Genomic DNA, 22,383 nt, shown 5'->3' with positions numbered 1-22,383 from the left:
GGAGGTGGCCAAAGTCGTTGGCAGTGATTTCTACGAGGACTGAAGTAGTCCTTGATGCTGGCTTTTCTCAGACTGGATCCTTCCCTCCCTGGCTTTTGAAGGAGCACAGAAGCATGACAGAAAATTCAACAGGGACAGGAATCCCTCTTTTTTTTTTTTTTTTTTTTTTTTTTGAGATGAGTCTCGCTCTGTCACCCAGGCTGGAGTGCAGTGGCACAATCTCGGCTCACTGCAACCTCCACCTCCCGGGTTCAAGTGATTCTAAATGTGAGCCACCGTGGCTGGCTCCAACAGATCTTTTTTTAAAAAAAAATTATTAAAATTATTTTATTGATACGTAATATTTGTACATATTTATAGGGTACCTGTGATATTCTGATACATGCCTAGAATGTGTAATGACTTTCTTTTTTTTTTTTTTTTTTTTGAGACGGAGTCTGGCTCTGTCGCCCAGGCTGGAGTGCGGTGGCCACATCTCAGCTCACTGCAAGCTCCACCTCCCGGGTTTACGCCATTCCCCTGCCTCCGCCTCCCAAGTAGCTGGGACTACAGGCGCCTGCCTCGTCGCCCGGCTAGTTTTTTGTATTCTTTAGTAGATATGGGGTTTCACCGTATTAGCCAGGGTGGTCTCGATCTTCTGACCTTGTGATCCGCCCGTCTCGGCCTCCCAAAGTGCTAGGATTACAGGCTTGAGCCACCACGCTGGGCCAGAATGTGTAATGACTTTCAACAGATCTTTGCTTCTTTTTTTCTTTCTTTAGGCAGTCTCCCGTGGCTAGAGTAGGCTCAGAGAGGCTCCTAGATTTTTGCTTCATTTCTGAAAATGAGTAACTGGTGAAATAAACAAGAAACAAAGATCTAGGAGCCTGAGCTTATGCTAGCCCCGGGAGACTGCCCAAAAAAGAAAAAAAAAAAAGCAAAGATCTGTTGAAAGTCATTACACATTCTAGGCATGTATCAAAATATCACAAGTACCAAGGCCGGGCACAGTGGCTCACACCTATAATCCCAGCACTTTGGGAGGCTGAGGTGAGCAGATCACAAGGTCAGGAGTTTGAGACCAGCCTGGCCAACATGGTGAAACCCCGTCTCTACTAAAAATACAAAAATTAGCCAGGCATAGTGGCGGGCACCTATAATCCCAGCTACTCGGGAGGCTGAGGCAGGAGAATCACTTGAACCCCGGAGGCAGAGGTTGCAGTGAGCCAAGATGTTGCCACTGCACTCCAGCTTGGGCAACAAGAGCAAGACTCCGTCTCAAAAAAAAATCACAGGTACTCCATACAAATGTACAAATATTATGTACCAATAAAATAACCTTAATAATTTAAAAAAAAAAAAAAGAACTGTTGGAGCCAGGTACGGTGTCTCACATTTGTAATCCCAGCTAGTTGGCAGGCTGAGGTGAGAGGATCACTTGAGCCCAGGAGTTTGAGACCAGCCTGGCCAACAGAACAAGATCACCGTCTCTATAAAAGTTTAAAAACCAGCCGGGCATGGTGGTGTAAGCCTGCAGTCCCAGCTATTTCAGAGGCTCAGGCAAGGGGATCACTTGAGCCTAGGAGTTCCAGGCTTCAGTGAGCCATGATCACAGCACTGCACTTCAGCCTGGGTAACAGAGCAAGACCCTAACTCTAAAAAACTAAATAAATAAATAGAAGGGCTGAGAAAAAAAGGAAGGATGACACAGCAACATGAAGGAGAGGAAAAGACTAAGGATTCTGTTAGCAGGGAATTTCCACACACCGCCACCAAATGCAACAAGGTCCAACGTTTGGCTGTGAAAGGGGAACCAGCAAAAGACAACACATTTTACCCAGCAATGACACCGACATAGTGATAAGAAAGATTCCTGGATTCCCAGCAGCAGCCGCGGCCAGGGCTGGAACTGAAAGCTCAGGGGAGCAGGAGACCACCAGACATTTGTTACATGACATGATCCACTTCCAGGTTCAGCTCCAAAGCAGATCACTGTGAACAGCTTCCTCATCTGTACAGTGGCGATAATAACAGTCCCTGCTACTCACAGGGCTCTCGAAGAACGGAATGAGTTAATTTACATCAAAGTGCAAGTCTTGCACAAAGTACTAAGCGTTAATAGTTATTATTTAGCATTATGCTTGTCATTCACATGGAAATGTTTTTCCAACATTAAATTGGAAGATAACAGAACCTCTGGGGTTTCTGTTGCTGGTGCTGAAGACATTTAATTATGAAATGCCATGCTATCCTCAGGCATCAAATTAAAACAGATTATTAATTTCCCAGCGACTGGGACACCACACTGGTGAAATAAACCAGTGTGCTGCAGGCCCCCAAACCCAGAGGAGACTGTACCATGTGGCTCTGAGAATTCTGCGCAAAAGATGATTTCATTTAAATTAAGATGCCAGACAACACCATTACGTTTTGACTACTATTAAGACATGGATTTCTGTGCACACACACCACCCCACCAAGTCCCACTCGATGACTGCCCTGCCTACTATTAAAATACAAATAAAAAGAAAAAGAGCAGAAGTAAGACAAGCTCCCCCGAGCTATGGCCAGGCAGAGCGGTACCTGTTTCGGTTTTGCTGGCAAAGCCCGCTGCCTGCTTGATCGCTGCTGCCGTGAGTGCCAATCCTCGACTCCTCTTCAAGCCATGCTGCAGGACGGCTTCAAACTGGGCACACAGACAGGTGACCCTGTGAGAGAACCAATGACTCATCAGTCCCCCCAGGAAAGGGAGTAGCAACTAGGGCAGCCCCAGCATCTCCAGGAAATGAGTAAGCTGCCAGGTGTAAACCTCAGCGTGAAGGCAGACAGGAGACACCTGGATTTGCAGGCTGGGTAACTGACCTGCGCCACTCCACACACCTCCTGTGTTGATGTTCATTTCACAGAGCTCAGGATGCCCAGCACAGTCTACCCATATGCATCAGACTGGCACAGTAACGATTCACAAGGAACATGGGAACAGGGACGGGTGCCAGCTGGCAGGGGTGCAGAGGGGGGACAAGTTAAAAACCAATCGGTTCCGTGTGGGGAGAGGTTGGATTTTCATTGCATCCAATTCACAAGTTTTAACTCTAATTCATATTACATGTAGTTTAAGGAACAAGATTATGTTTTTGGAGACTGAATTCACCAGGCTGCCAAATTGGAAACATTGTGTAATTTCATGGCCTGTTACATGCTCTGAAAAAAATATATGAAGTGAGTCTCATTCTTTATTCTGTTATATGAGATTACATGCTCTAAAAATAATAATAATATGAATTCTGATTCTTGTTCTTTATTCTGTTGTAAGAGATTACATTGTGAACTCAGATCGTGAGTTGATGGAATTTTCAATTAAGTTACAATTACTGTGCATTTAATTGAATTTGTTTCTCAATAACCAGAGAAATAAGAGATTCAGGAACAAAGAGATGAGGTCACAGCAACTGCACTTGATCTTAGCAATCTTCTCAGGGCTCCTGAGCCTCTGCCCAATTGGGTCTGTGGACTTCTGAGCCCTTTCCATTCACTCATGTAACAAACGTTAAGAAATTCTGAATGTCTGCCATATGCCGGCACTGTTCTAGGCTCTGAGGAGATGACGGTGGGAGTGAGACAGGCAAGGTTTCTGCCTCACTCATGTGCATGTTTCTAGCAAAGGGAGGTACACAAATAAGTTAACGAGACCATTTGCGTTAATCGGAACTTAGAAGAAAATAAGACAGGATGAGATGGCAGGTGGTGATGGGGCAAGGACAGGCTTAGATTCTGTGGGCTGAATGAAGGTAGCCTTGGAATTACGAGCTGGATATGACAAGGGCAGCAGGCTGGAAAGACAGGTGCCCCATCCATCCCCACACCCATGGTAACAATACTCCAGGTGTTCATCACTCTGTGGGTAGTAAAATATTTTCATACCCATTATTTTACTCTTCTCATCAACACTATGATATAGATGAGGCAAATATTATTATCTCCATTTTACACTTGAAGAAGCTGAGGCTAAGGACATTTAAGTGACCTCCTGAAAACTGCATAATAAGCAGCAACATCTGTACCTGAACCCCATCCTCGTAAGCTGATCCAATGTAGTTTCCTCCATCCCGCATATCACCAAGATGAACATCCTTTATTCTAAGATAAAAGTCCTCTAGCTCCCTTACTGAATCTTCACTCATCATTCTGTCTACACCACACAACCCTAACACAGCATCAGCAAATCCACAGCATTCATGCCTTTCCATTGTATTCTGTGCCCATGACAGACATCACTAATTGATCCCAGCATGGTAGACCACCACTGGCAGATGACCAAAGCTGGCCCTCCACAGAAGGAAGCCTATTAGGCATCACCAATCTGATACTGCCCCTCAACCACTCTGCTTGGTTTTCACCTTCTATCTTATCTTTGCTGGATCCCTGGCACTGAGCTCAGTACCTGGTACACAGTGTGTGCCCCACAAATGTTTTTACAGTGGGTAAGTAGTAGGTAAATGAATAATTAGCCTTGAACCAAAGATCCCAGAATACTCCCCCACATTGAAACAAGCCTTTTTGCTGGGCAGATATCACTCTTAATTATTATAGATGTGCATATGCTAGTCTCTGTACATATAGGCACTTTTTTTTTTTTTTTTTTTGAGATGAAGTTTTGCTCTTGTTGCTCAGGCTGGAGTGCAATGGCACAATCTCAGCTCACTGCAACGTCCGCCTCCCAGGTCCAAGTGATTCTCCTGCCTCAGCCTCCCATGTAGCTGGGATTACAGGTGCCCTCCACTACGCCTGGCTAATGTTTGTATTTTTAGTAGAGATGGGATTTCGCCATGTTGGCCAGGCTGGTCTCCAACCCCTGACCTCAGGTGATCCGCCCACCTTGGCCTCCCAAAGTGCTGGGGTTACAGACATGAACCACTGTGCCCAGCTTCATAGGCACATATTTTAAGGCTTCCTGAAAGCTGGGACATCCACCAAAACTCTCTAAATACCACAGAAACCAAAACCATGGCACAGAGCAACATTGACCTAGATCAGGCGTCTGTCTCAGAGAGACAGAAAAAAACAAAAACAAAAACAAAAAAACTCTGGGTTGTGTTGAGAGTTCTCTGTAATTAACCAAAGCCTCTATCTTTAAAAGAATCTTCTGCAAATACAGCAATCAACTCAACAATTGCTATCCGTTTGCTTGGTTCCAATGCACAAGTCAGTAACTGCCCAGCCAGCTCTAGATAAAACCAGGGCCCTAAGAGGAATGGAATGCAGGCGAACTGCACAAACCCAGTCCCCAAGGTTTGGGTTACATCATCAGTACTGTGTCACAGAGGCACACAGGTCACAACTAAGCTAACACTGCAAGAATACCCAGGTGGATGCTAGTCCTATAATTAGATCATTATGATGCCGTCCTTGCCAAAGGTGGTTCTAGTTAACACCCTCCCCATATGCCCTTTCCACCTCCCGAGCACGTATCTACTGGTCATTCAAGACAGATCTTGGCTGGGCGTGACGGCTCACACCTGTAATCTCAGCACTTTGGAAGGCCGGGGGGCGGCGGAGGGAAGCGGGGGAGGGGTGGATCACCTAGGGTCAGAAGTTCGACACCAGCCTGGCCAACATGGTGAAACTCCATTTCTACTAAAAAAAAAAAAATACAAAAAAATGAGCTGGGTGTGGTGGCACATGCTTATAATCCCAGCTACTCTGGAGGCTGAGGCAGGAGAATCACATGAATCTAGGAGGCGGAGGCTGCAGTGAGCCGAGATCGTGCCATTGTACTCTACTCTGGGCAATAAGAGCGAAACTCAGTCTCATAAGAAAAAAAAAGACTTAGCTCACATATTCTCTCCTCCAGGAAGCCTTTCTGAATGTTTCCTCATTCTGAGTTTCTTTCTACTGCAGCACTTGCCACTCTCTGTTAATGGTCTGATTTCCAGGGCTGCCTGCTCTTGCTAACTGTGAGCTTCCATACACTTAGCAGCACGCCTGGTTGCTATAGAGAATGTGACCAACACGGTCTCTCCAGTCGGGGAACTCAAGATTATGAACATGATGTACATTTTGGTGAGAGATGCATCTCAGGAGATTTCATGTAATTTGTCATTCTAATCCAGGTCAGTTAAAACTAGTGAATCAAGTAGAACACACCTGTCTAAGCACAGGAATCTACTCTTTAGCTTCTGATGGGCACATCTTGGAAGTACCAACTGATAACTATATCATACACTAGGTCACACTAAGGAAGTACCAACTGATAACTATATCATACACTAGGTCACACTAAGGAAGTACCAACTGATAACTATATCATACACTAGGTCACACTAATGATAATTCCCAAGAAATGAAAGGGGCACTAGCTTTAGTACAGTTCTTTATTTTCTTTTTCTTTTTTTTTTTTTTTTTTTGAGATAGGGTCTTGCTCTGTTGTTGCCCAGGCTGGAGTGTGGCAGTGTGATCATGGCTCACTGCAGCCTCAACCTCCCCCAAACAATCCTCCCACCTCAGCCGACCAAGTAACTGAGACTACAGGCATGCACTACCATGCGCAGCTACCTTTTTTTTTTTTTTTTTTTCTAAGACAGAGTCTCACTTTGTTGAGAAGGCTGGAGATTCCCAGAATACTCTCTGCTGCAGACTCTCTGCTGCAGACACTCTGCTTCACTGGAGACGTCAGCTGCCTCCTTGCTATTTTATCACACCAAACTTCCATTCCAAGTTAATGAACTAGGAATACTATTTTCAATAAGTGGGTCACTTAACAACAGTGAATATTTTAAATTTTTAAAAAGCACCAGTCAGGTGGGGCACAGTAGCTCACATCAATAATCCCAGCACTTTGGGAGGCCAAGGCAGGCAGACCACTTGAGGTCAGGAGTTCAAGACCAGCCTGGCCAACATGGTGAAATCTCATCTCTACTAAAAACACAAAAATTAGTTGGGCGTTACGGCGGGCACCTGTAATTCCAGCTACTGGGGATGCTGAAGCAGAAGAATTCCTTGAACCCAGGGAGCATAGGTTGCAGTGTGAGCCAAGATCACACCACTGCACTCCACCTTGGGCAACAGAGAGAGACTCGGTCTCAAAAAAAAAAAAAAAGGAATAAGGTACTGATCCATGCTACAACATGGAAGAACCTTGAAAATATTATGCTAGAGGAAGGAAGCCAGATCCAAAACACCACACATTGTAAATTCCATGAAACATCTAAGAAGGGTAAATACACACAGTCCTCAACATAACCATGGTTCAATTCATGATTTTTTGACTCTACGATAGGATTATCAGGACATTATCCCATCATAAGTCAAGGAACATTTGGATATAGAAACAGAAAGTCATTTAATTAGTGGTTCTCTAAGGCTGGGGTTGAAATTAGGGATTAAGTGTTAACTAGCACAAGGGAATTTGGGGGGGATAATGGAAATGCTCTGAAACTGAATTGTCATGATGGTTGCACAACTCTATAAATGTATTAAAAAGCACAAAAATCAGCTGGGCATGGTGGCTCACACCTGTAATCCCAACACTTTGGAAGGCTGAGGTGGGCGGATCACCTGAGGTCAAGAGTTCGAGACCAGCCTGGCCAACATGGTGAAACTCCCTCTCTATTAAAAATACAAAAATTAGCCAGGCGTGGTGGCAGGCCCCTGTAATCCCAGCTACTCCGGACGCTGAGTCTGGAGAATCACTTGAACCCCGGAGGTGGAGGTTGCAGTGAGCCAAGATGGTGCCACTGTACTCCAGCCTGGGCAACAAGAGTGAAACTCTGCCTCAAAGAAAAGAAAAAAAAAAGCACAAAAATCACTGAATTGAAAGAAAAAAAATCACTGAATTGTATACTTACAATTTTAATGGCATATAAACTAGACCTCAATAAAGCTGTTTACAAAAAAAAAAACTTCCTCCCCAGGTGCTCAGTAAAAGTCTGACAAAGTAGCAAAAGAGTTGTGAATGGAAAATGAAGTAACTTCCTCCTGCTGCATTTAAAACTGTCCACCAAGATCAGCATAGCTGGACACTGCACCTGCTCAACTAGTTTTCTGTTAAGATTCAGCAAGCATTTGTTTTCATGAGCTTTGTCCTATCTTTTTTTTTTTTTTTTTTTTTTGAGATGGAGCCTCGCTCTGTTCCCCAGGCTGGAGTGCAGTGACATGATCTCGGCTCACTGTAACCTCCGCCTCCCAGGTTCAAGACTCTCCTGCCTCAGCCCCTGGAGTAGCTAGGATTACAAGCACGCGCCACCATGCCTGGCCAATTTTTTTGTATTTTTAGTAGAGACAGGGTTTTACCATGTTGGCCAGGCTGATCTCGAACTCCTGACCTCAAGTGATCTGCCCCCCTTGGCCTTCCAAAGTGCTAGGATTACAGAAGTGAGACACCAAGCACAGCCTGTCCTATATTTCAAGACTACTTAATCTGCCACACTAATCTAGTAAAAGATTCCTAAGAATCCTATACTTCTGCATGGCAAATATTAGAACAACAGGATCAGCTATGAATGCTGCATTTTTTATAAACTGCATCAAATTAACCTTGTGACAGAAGGACCTATTTACTCAATACTTTTTTCTTTTTTTTGAGTCAGAGTGTCACTCTGTTGCCCAAGCTGAAGTGCAGTGGCGCGATCTCGGCTCACTGCAACCTCTGTCTCCTGAGTTCAAGCAATTGTCCTGCCCCAGCCTCCCAAGTAGCTGGGATTACAGGTGCGCACCACCATGCCCAGCTAATTTTTTTTATTTTTTTGTAGAGATCGGGTTTCACTGTGTTGGCCAGGCTGATCTCAAACTCCCGACTTGTGAGCCGCCTGCCTCAGCCTCCCAAAGTGCTGGGATTCCAGGCGTGAGCCACCACGCCTGGCAATTCTTTTACTGTGTTACAGCTTTACTGGAGCCTTTTTGAGAAAACCAAGTACAGTCATGAAAATGGACTGGATTATCCTCATTTGTAAAATTCCAATGTTAGCTGGAATGGAGTCTGCTGTACCAATGAAAATCATTCAGTCAACAGTATGAGCCATCTCTCAGATTGAAGACAGTAAGTACAAGGCCATTACATGACAATCATTTGAAATGGGCCATGAGGCCAGGTTCTGTGGCTCACACCTGTAATCTCAGCACTTTGGGAGGCTGAGACAGGAAGATCACCTGAGGTCAGGAGTTCCAGACCAGCCTGGCCAACATGGCAAAACCCCATCTCTACTAAAACTACAAAAATTAGCTGGGCATAGTGGCAAGTGCTTGTAATCCCAGCTACTCAGGAGGCTGAGACAGGAGAACCGCTTGAACCCAGGAGGCAGAGGTTGCAGTGAACTGAGATGGCACCACTGCGCTCCAACCTGGGCAACGGAGTGATACTCTGTCTCAAAAAAAAAAAAAAAAGAAAGAAAAGAAAAAAGAAGAAGAAATGGGCCATGAGCTATATTTATGTTTAATTAACTTTTCAAAAAGATTCACATCCTTAATCCATGATTTTCAGTAGTAGAAATCAATCCTAGACTATAATCTACAAATCAGATAAAAATCTAAGAATAGGTGGGGCACAATGGCTCACACCTGCAATCCCAGCAATTTGGGAGGCCGAGGGGGGCAGATCACTTGAGGCCAGGAGTTTGAAACCAGCCTGGGCAACAAAGCAAAACCTTGTCTCTGTTCTAAAAAATAAATAAATAAATAAATTTTTTAAAGAGTTAAGATTACAGGCACAGTGGCCTGAAACCCTGTCTCTACAAAAGATAAAAAAAATTAGCCCTGGGTGTGGCTGTGCATGCCTGTAGTCCCAGCTACTCAGGAAGCTGAGACAGGAGGGTTTCTTGAGCCCAGGAAGCGGAGGCTACGGTGAGCCAGGATCACACCACTGCACTGTAGCATGGGTGACAGAGCAAGACCTTGTCTTTAAAAAAAAACAAAAACAAAAGTTAGAAACTGCCTAAATATTTAACACTTGGGGAACTGGTTAGATAATATTTAGGTTATTATCTAACCTAAATATTTAGGTCTTACAAATATTTACCAAGAGCTTATACTGATAAGTCAATATCTTTATAACATAAGATGAAAAATAAGCAGGATAGGGAACTGTATGTTAAGTATGTTCTCAGTTGTGCTTAAAAAAAAACAATGCAGGCCGGGCGCGGCGGCTCACGCCTGTCATCCCAGCGCTCTGGGAGCCCAAGGCAGGCGGGTCACCTGAGGTCAGGAGTTTGAGACCAGCCTGACTAAAATGGTGAAATCTCATTTCTACTAAAAATACAAAAAAAAAGTTGGGTGTGGTGGCGCCCACCTGTAATCCCAGCTACTTGGGAGGCTGAGGCAGGAGAATCACTTGAACCCAGGAGGCAGAGGTTTGCAGTGAGCCAAGATCGCACCATTGCACTCCAGCTTGGGCAACAAGAGCGAAACTCTGTCTCAAATAAATATATATATGCATGCATACATACGTGTGTGTATATAAACACGTATATATATACACACATATGTATATACACGTATATATATACACACACAAATGTATATACACGTGTGTGTGTATATATATGTACATATATATAAAACAATTCCGAAGGGAATTATGTAAAAAAATTAAGAGCCACTTGGTGAAAGATTTACCAGTCATGGTTGCCAGGCACAGTGGCTCACTCCTGTAATCCCACAACTTTGGGAGGCTGAGGTGGGCAGATCACGAGGTCAAGAGATCAAGACCATTCTCGCTAACACAGTGAAACCCCGTCTCTACTAAAAACACAAAAAATTAGCCGGCCATGGTGGCAGGCGCCTGTGGTCCCAGCTACTAGGGAGGCTGAGGCAGGAGAATGGCGTGAACCCAGGAGGCAGAGCTTGGAGTGAGCCGAGATCATGCCACTGCACTCCAGTCTGGGCAACAGAGGAAGACTCCATCTCAAAAAAAAAAGAAAAGAATTACTGGTCACGGTTTTCTTGCTTTCATACTTTTCCGAACCTAACTCATTTTCTAAAATAAGCATCTAAAAAAGTATTCACGCTTCAAGAACCAGAAATATTGTTGCTTTCAACTACAGATAAGGAATGAAGAAATATGGTTTCAAGGTTATCGTGAGGAAGAATCATGCAACTATTTAAGATGCTTATAGAAAACTTGGAAATAGCATTTTTTAAAAGGTTAGATTACAATGTCAAACGAAAAAAGACCTACAAAAAGATTTAAATATTTCTACCCATAAATGTTAAAACACTGCAATTAAAGATAATATACCCCAGGCCAGGCTCAGTGGCTCACGCCTGTAATCCCAACTCTTAGGGAGGCAGCGGCAGGAGGCTAGCTTGAGCCCAGGAGTTTGAGACCTGCCTGGGCAACATAGCGAGACCCCACACTCCACAAAAAGGAAAAAAAAGACCAAAAAAAGTGTAAAAGATAATACATGCCATATAAATTTGCCAAAGGAAAAAAAAAAAAGACACTATAACATTAAAAGTTGACTTTCTTTAAGTAGACAAAACTAGAGGAGAGGAACTTGATGCATAATAGTAACAAAAATGAAATAAATCTTTTTTCTTTTTTTTTTTTTTGCTACAGAGTCTTACTCTGTCACCCAGGCTAAAGTGCAGTGGCACGATCTCAGCTCACTGCAACCTGCGCCTCCCAGGTTCAAGCAATTCTCCTGCCTCAGCCTCCCGAGTAGCTGGGATTACAGCTGCCTGCCACCACACCCAGATAATTTTTTTTTTTTTTAAATTTTTAGTACAGCCAGGGTTTTACCATCTTGGCCAGGCTGGTCTCAAACTCCTGACCTCGTGATTCACCTGCCTCAGCCTCCCAAAGTGCTGGGATTACAGGCGTGAGCCACCACACCTGGCCAAAATAAATCGTTTTTAAAAAGACATACGCAAGCCCTATATGAAGAAAAACACAAAATTTTATTAAACGGCATAAAGATCAAACAAATAGATAAATAGAAACACCATTTTCCTGAATGGGAAGACTTATTAAACTCAAAATGTCAGTTCTTCCCAAATTAATGTATAAACTTAATACAATTCCAGTAACAACTGCAGGAAGGACTTGACACCCCTTGTTCTGGGGTACAGGCCAGGCATGGTGGCAGGTGCCTGTAATCCCAGCTACTTGGAGGGCTGAGACAGGAGAATCACTAGCACCCAGTATGGTGGGGTTGCAGTGAGCCAAGATCACGCCATTGCACTCCCGCCCGGGTGACAAGAGCAAGACTTCATCTCAAAAAAAAAGAAAGTCCCCCCCCCCAAAAAAAATCCTAATACATATGGAAGCATTTAATCTATAATAACGGTAGCACTTCAGTCAGATTGGCAGAACAGGCTGCTTAACCAATGACGTTAACACAAAGGATCATGGAGCTGGAAAAAAAAAAAAAAGGATAAATTCCTATCTCATAAGGATAAACTCCTAACACAAACCACAGACAGAATGAAATTCCAGGTGGGTCAAGATCAAAGAAAAATGTTAAGTGTAAAAATTGAAAACGTTTACAGTAAAAAATAACTGAGAAAAATACTGAAGAATCTGAGAATAAGATTCAGTACTCAAAAACCAAAACATTTTAAGGTTCACAGAATTAATTACATAAAATTTGTAAATCTCTACATGGCAAAAAGATATCATAAATACAGTGAAACAATAAAGTGACAGATGAGAAAATATTAACAGAACATATAACTGAAAAAATTAATATTCACAAAAATTCTGTTTCTACCAATGGATAAGACAAGCAACTCAAAAAGTAAAAAGCAAAGAAGGTGAACAAATCAACCACAAAAGGGTGAAATATAGTTGGCCAATAAACACAAGCAAAGATACTCAATCTCACTAATAGCCAAGAAAGTATAGTAACACTGAGGCCCAGGTTAGGACTAAGGACTTTAAAAGCAATCATAGTGCTAGCAAGAGTATGGGGAAATAGCTATTGTTGATAGGAATAGAAATATGAATTGCTATATCTTTCTGCAGAGAGATCAGGCAGTATAATTTTTTTTTTTTTTTTTTTTTGAGATAGGGTCTCATTCTATGACCCACACTGGAGTGCAGTGGCACAATCATGGCTCACTACAGTCTTGACCTCCCAGGTCCAAGTGATCTTCCACCTCAGCCTCCCAAGTAGCTGAGATCACAGGCACTACCAGGGTCAGTTAATTTTTTTAATTTTTTTTTTTTGTAAAGACAGGGGTCTGTCTCCTGTCTCACTATATTCCCCAGGCTGGTCTATAACTCCTGGGCTTAAGCAATCCTCCTGCCTTGGCCTCCTAAAGTGCTAGAATTATAGGTATGAGCCACTGTGCTCAGCCAGTATAATTTTTTTTTAATGTGCATAACCCTTTGACCCAGCAATCCCACTTCTAGGAAATCATCCAATAAAAATAAAAGCCCTAACAGCTAGACAATGAGCAAGAAATGAACAGACAGCTCACCAAAAGGGATATGCAGATGGCCAATACACGCAGGAAAACATGTTCAACATCATTAGCCATCAGGGAAATGCAAATTCAAACCACAATGAGACACAACTACACACCTATCAGAATGGCTAAAATACAAAGTCATGACAAAACCAAGTGCTAGCAAGGATGCAGAGAAACTGGATCATTGCCACACTACTGGTGGGACTGTAAAACAGTACAGCCACTCTAGATAAAACTAACTGTGCAAATACCATACAATCTAGCAATGACACTCTTATGCCAGAGAAATTATTGTTGGCAAGAAAGAAAAAGGTAGACTCGTGCACAACTGGTAGAAAAGTTTCAAAAGCCAGAGGCTGTTCTCTTTGACTGAGCAACCCAACTCCTGGAAACCTACACCAGAACTAAAAAACCCTCAGTATAGTTGAAAAAAAAAAAATGATGCTTAACGATGTCTATTGCTTCATTGTCCATCATAGTAAAAATCAGAAACAAAGTCAGTATTCCACAGGCAACTGTTTGTACATCTGGAACATGCAATGAAATGTAGCCTTTTAAAAAGAATTATTAGCCGGACGGGTGCGGTGGCTCACGCCTGTAATCCCAGCACTTTGGGAGGCCAAGGCAGGCGGATCACGAGGTCAGGAGATCATCCTGGCTAACATGGTGAAACCCCGTCTCTACTGAAAATACAAAAAATTAGCCATGTGTGGTGGTGGGTGCCTGTAGTCCCAGCTACTTGGGAGGTTGAGGCAGGAGAATGGCATGAACCCAAGAGGTGGAGCTTACAGTAAGCCAAGATCGCGTCACTGCACTCCAGCCTGGGCAACAGAGCAAGGCTCCCTCTCAAAAAAAAAAAGGCCGGGCATGGTGACTCACGCCTGTAATCCCAGCACTTTGGGAGGCTGAGGCGGGTGGATCACAAAGTCAGGAGATCGAAACCATCCTGGCCAACATAGTGAAACTCCATCTCTACTAAAATACAAAAATTAGCTGGGAATGGTGGCATGTGCCTGTAATCCCAGCTACTCAAGAGGCTGAGGCAGGAGAATCGCTTGAACGAGGGAGTTGCAATGAGCTGAGATCACGCCACAACACTCCAGTCTGGCGACAGAGTGAGACACTGTCTCCAAAAGAACTATAACTTGGAAATGTTTCAACTCAGGAGTACCAAGAGAAAAAATAAAAATGCAGAGCATTATGCATGATTCCATTTTTGTAAAACAATGACAATAAAGGCTATATGTCTGTGTATATATACATGGCTATTTTTTTTTTTTTTTTTTTTTGAGACGGAGTCTGGCTCTATCGCCCAGGCTGGAGTGCAGTGGCCAGATCTCAGCTCACTGCAAGCTCCGCCTCCCGGGTTCATGCCATTCTCCTGCCTCAGCCTCCTGAGTAGCTGGGACTACAGGCGCCCGCCACCTCGCCCGGCTAGTTGTTTGTATTTTTTTTAGTAGAGACGGGGTTTCACCGTGTTAGCCAGGATGGTCTCGACCTCCTGACCTTGTGATCCGCCCGTCTCGGCCTCCCAAAGTGCTGGGATTACAGGCTTGAGCCACCGCGCCCGGCCACATGGCTATTTTATTTGTAAATAATTGTGTGAGCATGGGAAAATATAGAACAAATAATTATTGGTCATTAACATAAGCAACCCAAAGGGAAGGAGAACATACAGGACAGAAAAAAGGGGACACTCCCCCTCTCCCCAAAATAAAATAGTTGATCAAAAAGTAAAAAGAAAAAAATTCATGCTTGGCAACAGTGATAATTCACAAGGCAGCAGTTTTCAAGGTACCATAAGTGTGAAGGTTTGAGAATAGCAGAAAGGTATATACAAAGAATCAAATTAATCTTTGTACAGAGGAACCAGAAAATGGAAAAATAACCTATCTTTAAATGGTAAATCATAATTTCTGATGATTTTCTTTTTCTTTTCTTTTTTTTTTTTTGAGACGGAGTTTCATTCTTGTTGCCTAGGCTGGAGTGTAACGGTGTGATCTCAGCTCACCACAACCTCTGCCTCCCGGGTTCAAGCAATTCTTCTGCCTCAGCCTCCAGAGAAGCTAGGATTACAAGCATGCGCCACCACCCAGCTGATTTCGTATTTTTAGTAGAGACAGGATTTCTCTACGTCAGTGAGGTGGGTCTCGAACTCCCAACCTCAGATGATCTGCACACCTCGGCCTTCCAAAGTGCTCGGATTACAAGCATGAGCCACCACGCCTGGCTCTGATAATTTTCAAATGTTACTAATATAAACAATAATTGTCCTCCCTGGCATAGACAGATCTCCAACTCTTGGTCTAGATGCAAATGCTGCCTGGATGCTCTTGGCAGATGAGGAATGTCAAAATCAGGAACAGGTGCTGGCACTGAGAAGGAATCTGCTGAAGGAGCCGGTAAATCAAAAGGGAAAAAGGGAGTGGAGAAAAACAAGAGCCCCTGGATGCAGACATGAATAAATGAGAAACGAGAAATCACATGAAGCCAGTTGCCAACAGGATCTCCAAGTCTGCCCAAAGTCCACAGCCTGAGAGAACAAAAACTTCAAATCAAAAGCTTGCTTTAAAAAAATAAGAACTCAGTCAGGCACAGTGGCATGCACCTAGAGTCCCAGCTATTTGGGAGTTTGAGGAGGGAGGATCACTTGAGGCCAGGAGTTCAAAGCCAGCCTGGGCAATATAATGAGATCCGTCTTTAAAAACATTTTCTTAATAAATAAAAATAAAATAAAGGCCAGGCACGGTGGCTCATGCCTGTAATCCTAGCACTTTGGGAGGTCAAAGCAGGTAGACTGCCTGAGCTCAGGAGTTCAAGACCAGCCTGGGCAACACGGTGAAACCCTGTCTCTACTAAAATACAAAACAAAAAAAATTAGCCGGGTATGGTGGTGCGTACCTGTAATCCCAGCTACTCAGGAGGCTGAGACAGGAGAATCACTTGAACCTGGGAGGCAGAGGTTGCAGTGAGCCAAGATCATGCCACTGCACTCCAGGCTAGGCAACAGAGCGGGACTCCATCTCAAAATTAAATACATAAATAATAAATAAAAATAAAAAATTTAAAAACCAATATATATTTATTTTCATTCCTGCTTTCTGGCCAGCAGTGCAAAAGACCACCCTTTTCTCCTCTCTCTTGCTAAATATATACACACACACACACACATAGATAGCTAATTATATATATAATACATATAAATATAAATACATATAAATATATAAATATATATAAATAAATATATATATATATATTCTTTTTTTTTTTTTTCAGTAGAGACGGGGTTTCACCACATTCACCAGGCTGGTCTCGAACTCCTGGCCTCAAGCAATCTGCCCCGCTTCAGCCTCCCAAAGTGCTGGGATTGGAGGCGTGAGCAACCGTGCCTGGCCACTAACAATAATCTTGACTGTTGTTTTGAGATTTTGTCAGTCTAGTGGGTAAAAAGTAGGCAGTTCACTGTTGCTTTAATTTGCATTTCCTTGACTACTAGTGAATTTCGGTGTCTTTTTTTCCCCTAATATATGTTTGCTGGCTATTTGGCTTTGCCGTTTTCAGCAAAGCTTCCATAGTAGAACCATGGCATTATTTCTCAGCCTCCACATTCGGGTAATCACTGAATCTCATCAAGGCTCAGTCCTGAACCTCAATCCTTCTGTCTCTTCCCCAGTCCCCGCTTCACTCAGCCCTCCAACCCTGGCTCTCCCAGACTCCATCTCACCCCACCCACCTCCACCCACCCCAACCCATGCATCCTGGGCAGAAGCTGTCTCCCTGAAATGCAAATCTGACTGCGTCATTTTCTTTCTTTCTTTTTTACCAATTGGCACCATACCATGCTATGGGTTCACAGTACATGACATGATTTTAGGGGAACACAGATAAATATTTATATGTGTCAGGAAAAAATATAACCAGACCCAGACCACAGTAGACAGTGCCTTGGAATTCCACTTCAAGCCAACCTCTGGCTCAGATGGAACACAGAAATGGCAAAAATGGTGAAAATGGTACATGATGGCCTAAGTTTAAGAAATAATGCCCTGACAGGCACGGTGGCTCACACCTGTAATCTCAGCACTTTGGGAAGCTGAGGCAGGCAGATCACGAGGTCAGGAGTTTGAGACTAGCCTGGCCAACATGGTGAAACCCCATCTCTACAAAAAATACAAAAATTAGCCAGGCATGGTGGCAGGCAGATCACGAGGTCAGGAGTTTGAGACTAGCCTGGCCAACATGGTGAAACCCCATCTCTACAAAAAATACAAAAATTAGCCAGCCTCTCCAGAGGCTGAGGCAGGAGAATCGCTTGAACCTGGGAGGCGGAGGTTGCAGTAAGCCAAGATTGCGTCATTGTACTCCAGCCTGGTCAACAAAAGCAAAACTCTGTCTCAGAAATAAAAAAAGAAATAATGCCCTAACTGATGGCATTCAAATACTTCCCTGTGATGGCATTCAAACACTTCTCTGCTGACTTTCCACCTGTCTCCCAAACCAAACAACACTCATCCACACACGCCACCATTGTGCCCCACATCCCTGCACCTTCACATCTGCTATTCCCTCTGCCTACAATTCCTATCCCACCTATCTGACCACTAACAACCCTGGTGTCACCTCTATGACAACTAATATTTCTTACAGGTCACCATAATTGTCCACAATTTACATGTCCAACTCCCAGATTCAATTTTGAATTTCTTGAAGACAGCAACCATCTCATCCAATTTGCATCGCCAATGCCAACATAGTGCTCTACAAATAAATACCTGTTGAATGAAGGAATTAATGAGGCAATCCTTTCAGCCTTCAGTGACTAGTAACTGTCAAAAAACACAGGTATGTCTAGTCACTCGAAAAAAAGTGTATTGAGTTTATTACGTTCTTACTGGGTGTCCCAAGCAAATATTATTACAGCTAATCCTGACCATAAGTCTAGGAAGTAAGTATCATTATTATCATCTGATTTTCCAGACGGTACATGAGAGGCTTAAATGAGCTAGGTCAGTCCAAAATTATACAGCTGGTAACTGGTGATTTGTGGCTGAAGTAGGCATGAAGGTAAGTATGTCTGACACCAAAGCTCACACCCCATGCTGACCACCTCTCTCCACTGTCAGGTTCATAACAATGATGATGATGGTGCTAACATATTGTTTACTATGGCGTAGGCAGTGCCCTCAACAACTATCAATATAAATAAGACAAATATTAATTAAAATTCAGATATAAAAATAGGCTCAGGGCCAGGCACAGTGACTCACACCTGTAATCCCAGCACTTTGGGAGGCCAAGAAGGGTGGATCACCTGAGGTCAGGAGTTTGAGAGCAGCCTGGCCAACGTGGTTAAACCCTGTCTCTACTAAAAATACAAAAATTAGCTGGGTGTGGTGACACAAGCCTAAAATCCCAGCTACTCGGAGGCTGAGGCACAAGAATCGCTGGAACCCAGGAGGTGGAGGTTGCAGTGAGCTGAGATCACACCACTGTACTCCACCTGCGTGACAGAGTGAGACTTCATCTCAAAAAAAAAAAATTCAGATATAAAAATGGGCTTAGATTTGTTAAACATCCTAGATGTTCCCCATTGCTAGAAATAATCTTTTTTCAAAAAAACCCCCAAGCACTTCATTTAATCAAGCAGCAAAATAAAAGAGTATGCAATATGGACTGTCTACTACAGAGTCTCAAAGTGGAAATAAAGTACTTGGGGTAAGGGAGGGGGAGAATCCAATTAATGAACCCCAGGATTTTTGGCCAGGATGACAAGAATCGTAACATCCAGTCAACACCTCAAACTAGTTAGAGGCTGGTAAGAAACTTGTGACGCAGGGAACATAAAAATCACATGACAAACATTCAGAGACATTTAAAAGAGAAAAAAATACCTGAAAAAACCATTCCGTTTCGTAAGTCCTCTGGGGGATACACGTGACAGTTTTCAACTGCATTAAGAATAACATCAGGAACAACAAAGGGCAGCTGGTTTTGGTTTTTAGCTTCCTGAAAAGTCCAAAACTGATTCTAATTCCTCAGCAGGTTAAAAAAAAAAAAAAATCACCAAAACAAATCATTCTTTCTTGCATGCTTTGAAGGCAGAAGAAATGCTCTATGATTTCTTCTGACAGTCACCTAAAAGTTCACAAAAAAGAGCAATTTCTTTTTTCTTTTTTTTTTTTTTGAGACAGGGTCTCACATCAACCAGGCTAGAGTGCAGTGGCAGGTTGACGGCTCAATGCAGCCTTGACCTCCTAGGCTCAAAGTGATCCTCCCGCTTCAGCCTCGTGAGTAGCTGAGACCACAGGCCTGCACCACCACACCCGGCTAGCTAATTTTTTTTGTTCTGTAGACAGGGGGTTTCGCCATGTTGCCCAGGCTGGTCTCAAACTCCTGGGCTCAAGTGATCCTCCCACCTTGGCCTCCCAAAGTGCTGAGATTACAGGTGCAGGCCACCGCACCTGGCCAAAATTAACCATTTCTACATGCAGATGAATACCTGAAGCCAACGCACTGCCACCCATATGGCAAAGAGATCCAGTGTGTGAGTGTGTGGTAAATGTCTACCAAGTGTCAAAACACCTTACATATCATTATAATGAAAATCACAACAGCTAATAATTACTGGAAACTTACTACCTGCCAGGCAGTGTTCTAAGGGCTGTACATGAACTGACTCATAACAACCCTCTGAAGTGAATACCGTTATACTACCCATTTCAGAGTTGCGGAAATTGAGGTGCAAGAAAGAAACTTGCCCAAAATCGCAACACAATTCAGAACCGGCAAACCCAGGATTCGAATGCCAAGCTCCAAAGCCTATGCTGATTCCACTGCCTCTGTTATCGTTCCCGTTCAGAATTTAAAGGGAAAACTTCCAGATTATGTCCTCTGATTCCACATGGGACAAAGACATCTTGGCGGAACAATCACGTGTCTAGTCTTTGAGGTAACTTCTAGGGCCTACAAAGCTCCTGGGCCATTATTTCCGGAAGGCAAAATATTCCAAAGATATCTTAAAGCTGCTTCACAGGCCAGTCTGACTGAAAGAAAGTGGAATAATTTCAATGAAACACAAGAATGAGTCTTTGTTCCTAGGTTAAAAACAGAGCTAGAAAACATCGCCAACAGAAAGTAAAGAGGAGAAGCACACATTTCAGAGTCAGTGGCTGCCACCACTTCCTCCCGGGGAAGCTTCTCAGGACTCCATCTGAAGGAAAAAACAAGTCTTGCCTGCATTTCCCCTAATGTCAATACTGTTTCACGTTCCATATGAAGACGGCTGCAACTCACGGTGTCCGTCTCTCACACACATATACACACACACACACACACATATATATAACATATATACACACATATATACATATATATATATTTCACACACATACAGAAACATGCTCGCACACATCCACCTTGGATTTTGTATTTTGGCAAAATAATATGGTGCATCATTTAGGCTCCCAAATCCAGCAACAGTCTGCTCTGTCCTGCTAGCACTGTCTCTACTTGAAATATGATTCGTCAGCGGCCGCAGTGGCTCAAGCCTGTAATCCCAGCACTTTGGGAGGCAGAGACGGGCGGATCACGAGGTCAGGAGATCAAGACCATCCTGGCTAATACGGTAAAACCCTGTCTCTACTAAAAAATACTAAAAACTAGCCGGGCGACGAGGCAGGCGCCTGTAGTCCCAGCTACTCGGGAGGCTGAGGCAGGAGAATGGCGTAAACCCGGGAGGCGGAGCTTGCAGTGAGCTGAGATCTGGCCACTGCACTCCAGCCTGGGTGGCAGAGCAAGACTCCGTCTCAAAAAAAAAAAAAAAAATGATCCGTCGACCAACACCTTGACAGCTTTTTTTCGATGTAAGGATATGTGCTATTATTTACTTATTTGTCTTGAATTTGACTCACTTTGTTCAGTTACATACACACGTTTAAAAATTATTTTAAAATTTAAAAAATGGAAAGCTGCATGCATCACAGTTGTAAATGGAAAACTAGCATCATATGACATAAAAACAGTAGCCTTAAAAGTAAATGAAAAAAAGAGTGGGAAAAAAAAGTAAAAAAAAAAAAAAAAGGTAAACGTAGCCTGGGCACGGTGGCTCACGCCTGTAATCCCACCACTTTGGGAGGCTGAGGCAGGTACATCACTTGAGGTCAGGAGTTTAAGACCAGCCTGACCAACATGGTGAAACCCTGTCTCTACTAAAAAATACAAAAATTAGCCAGGCCTGGAGGCGCGCACCTGTAATCCCAGCTACTAGGGAGGCTTAGGCAAGAGAATCGCTTGAACCCGGGAGGTGGAGGTTGCAGTGAACGGAGATTGTGCCCCTGCACTCCAAACTGTGCAATGGAGCAAGACTCCATCTCAAAAAAAAACTAAATACAATTAAGTAATAAATTTTGACTCTCTGCCATGGCCAGAGGACGGCTCTGAGCCTGAAATCTGCACACTCTGTTTTAAAAAGGAGAGGCATTAGAAACATTTTGTTTTTAACTATTTTGAACAAGCTGTCATTTTTGTAAGTCAAAAATGATCCAGGCCGGGTGCAGTGGCTTTGCCTGTAATCCCAGCACTTTGAGATGCTGAGGCGGGCGGATCACCTGAGGTCAGGAGTTCAGGACCAGCCTGACCAACATGGAAAAACCCCGTCTCTACTAAAAATACAAAATTAGCCAGGCATGGTGGTGCACACCTGTAATCCCAGCTACCTGGGAGGCTGAGGCAAGAGAATCGCTTGAACCCAGGAGACGAAGGTTGTGGTGAGCCAAGATCACGCCATTGCACTCCAGCCTGGGCAACAAGAGCGAAACTCCATCTCAAAAAAAGAAAAAAAATTTCCTTGAAAAAGTAGCGAAAAGCAGAACGGATGCAGTAGCTCACGCCTGTAATCCCAGCACTTTGGGAGGCTGAGGTGGGTGGATCACGAGGTCAGGAGATCAAGATTATCCTGGCTAACACGATGAAACCCCATCTCTACTAAAAATACAGAAAAAT

The 22,383-nt window shown here is 43.5% G+C and overlaps 1 protein-coding gene across 1 annotated transcript in view; it reads right to left on the bottom strand.

Moving 5' to 3' along the window:
* SNX29 (sorting nexin 29) overlaps positions 1-22,383 on the bottom strand; it is a 593,032-nt gene that overhangs the window by 537,212 nt on the left and 33,437 nt on the right. The window contains exon 4 of the mRNA XM_023231145.3: positions 2,563-2,687. Coding sequence (XP_023086913.1) covers positions 2,563-2,687 — 125 coding nt within the window. The remainder of the gene's footprint in view (positions 1-2,562; positions 2,688-22,383) is intronic.

The sequence above is a fragment of the Piliocolobus tephrosceles genome, chromosome 17, assembly GCF_002776525.5.
Source record: "Piliocolobus tephrosceles isolate RC106 chromosome 17, ASM277652v3, whole genome shotgun sequence".
Lineage (NCBI taxonomy): Eukaryota > Metazoa > Chordata > Mammalia > Primates > Cercopithecidae > Piliocolobus > Piliocolobus tephrosceles.
The sequence above is the reverse complement of the archived record's forward strand: the minus strand, read 5'-3'. Positions and strand labels throughout refer to the sequence as shown.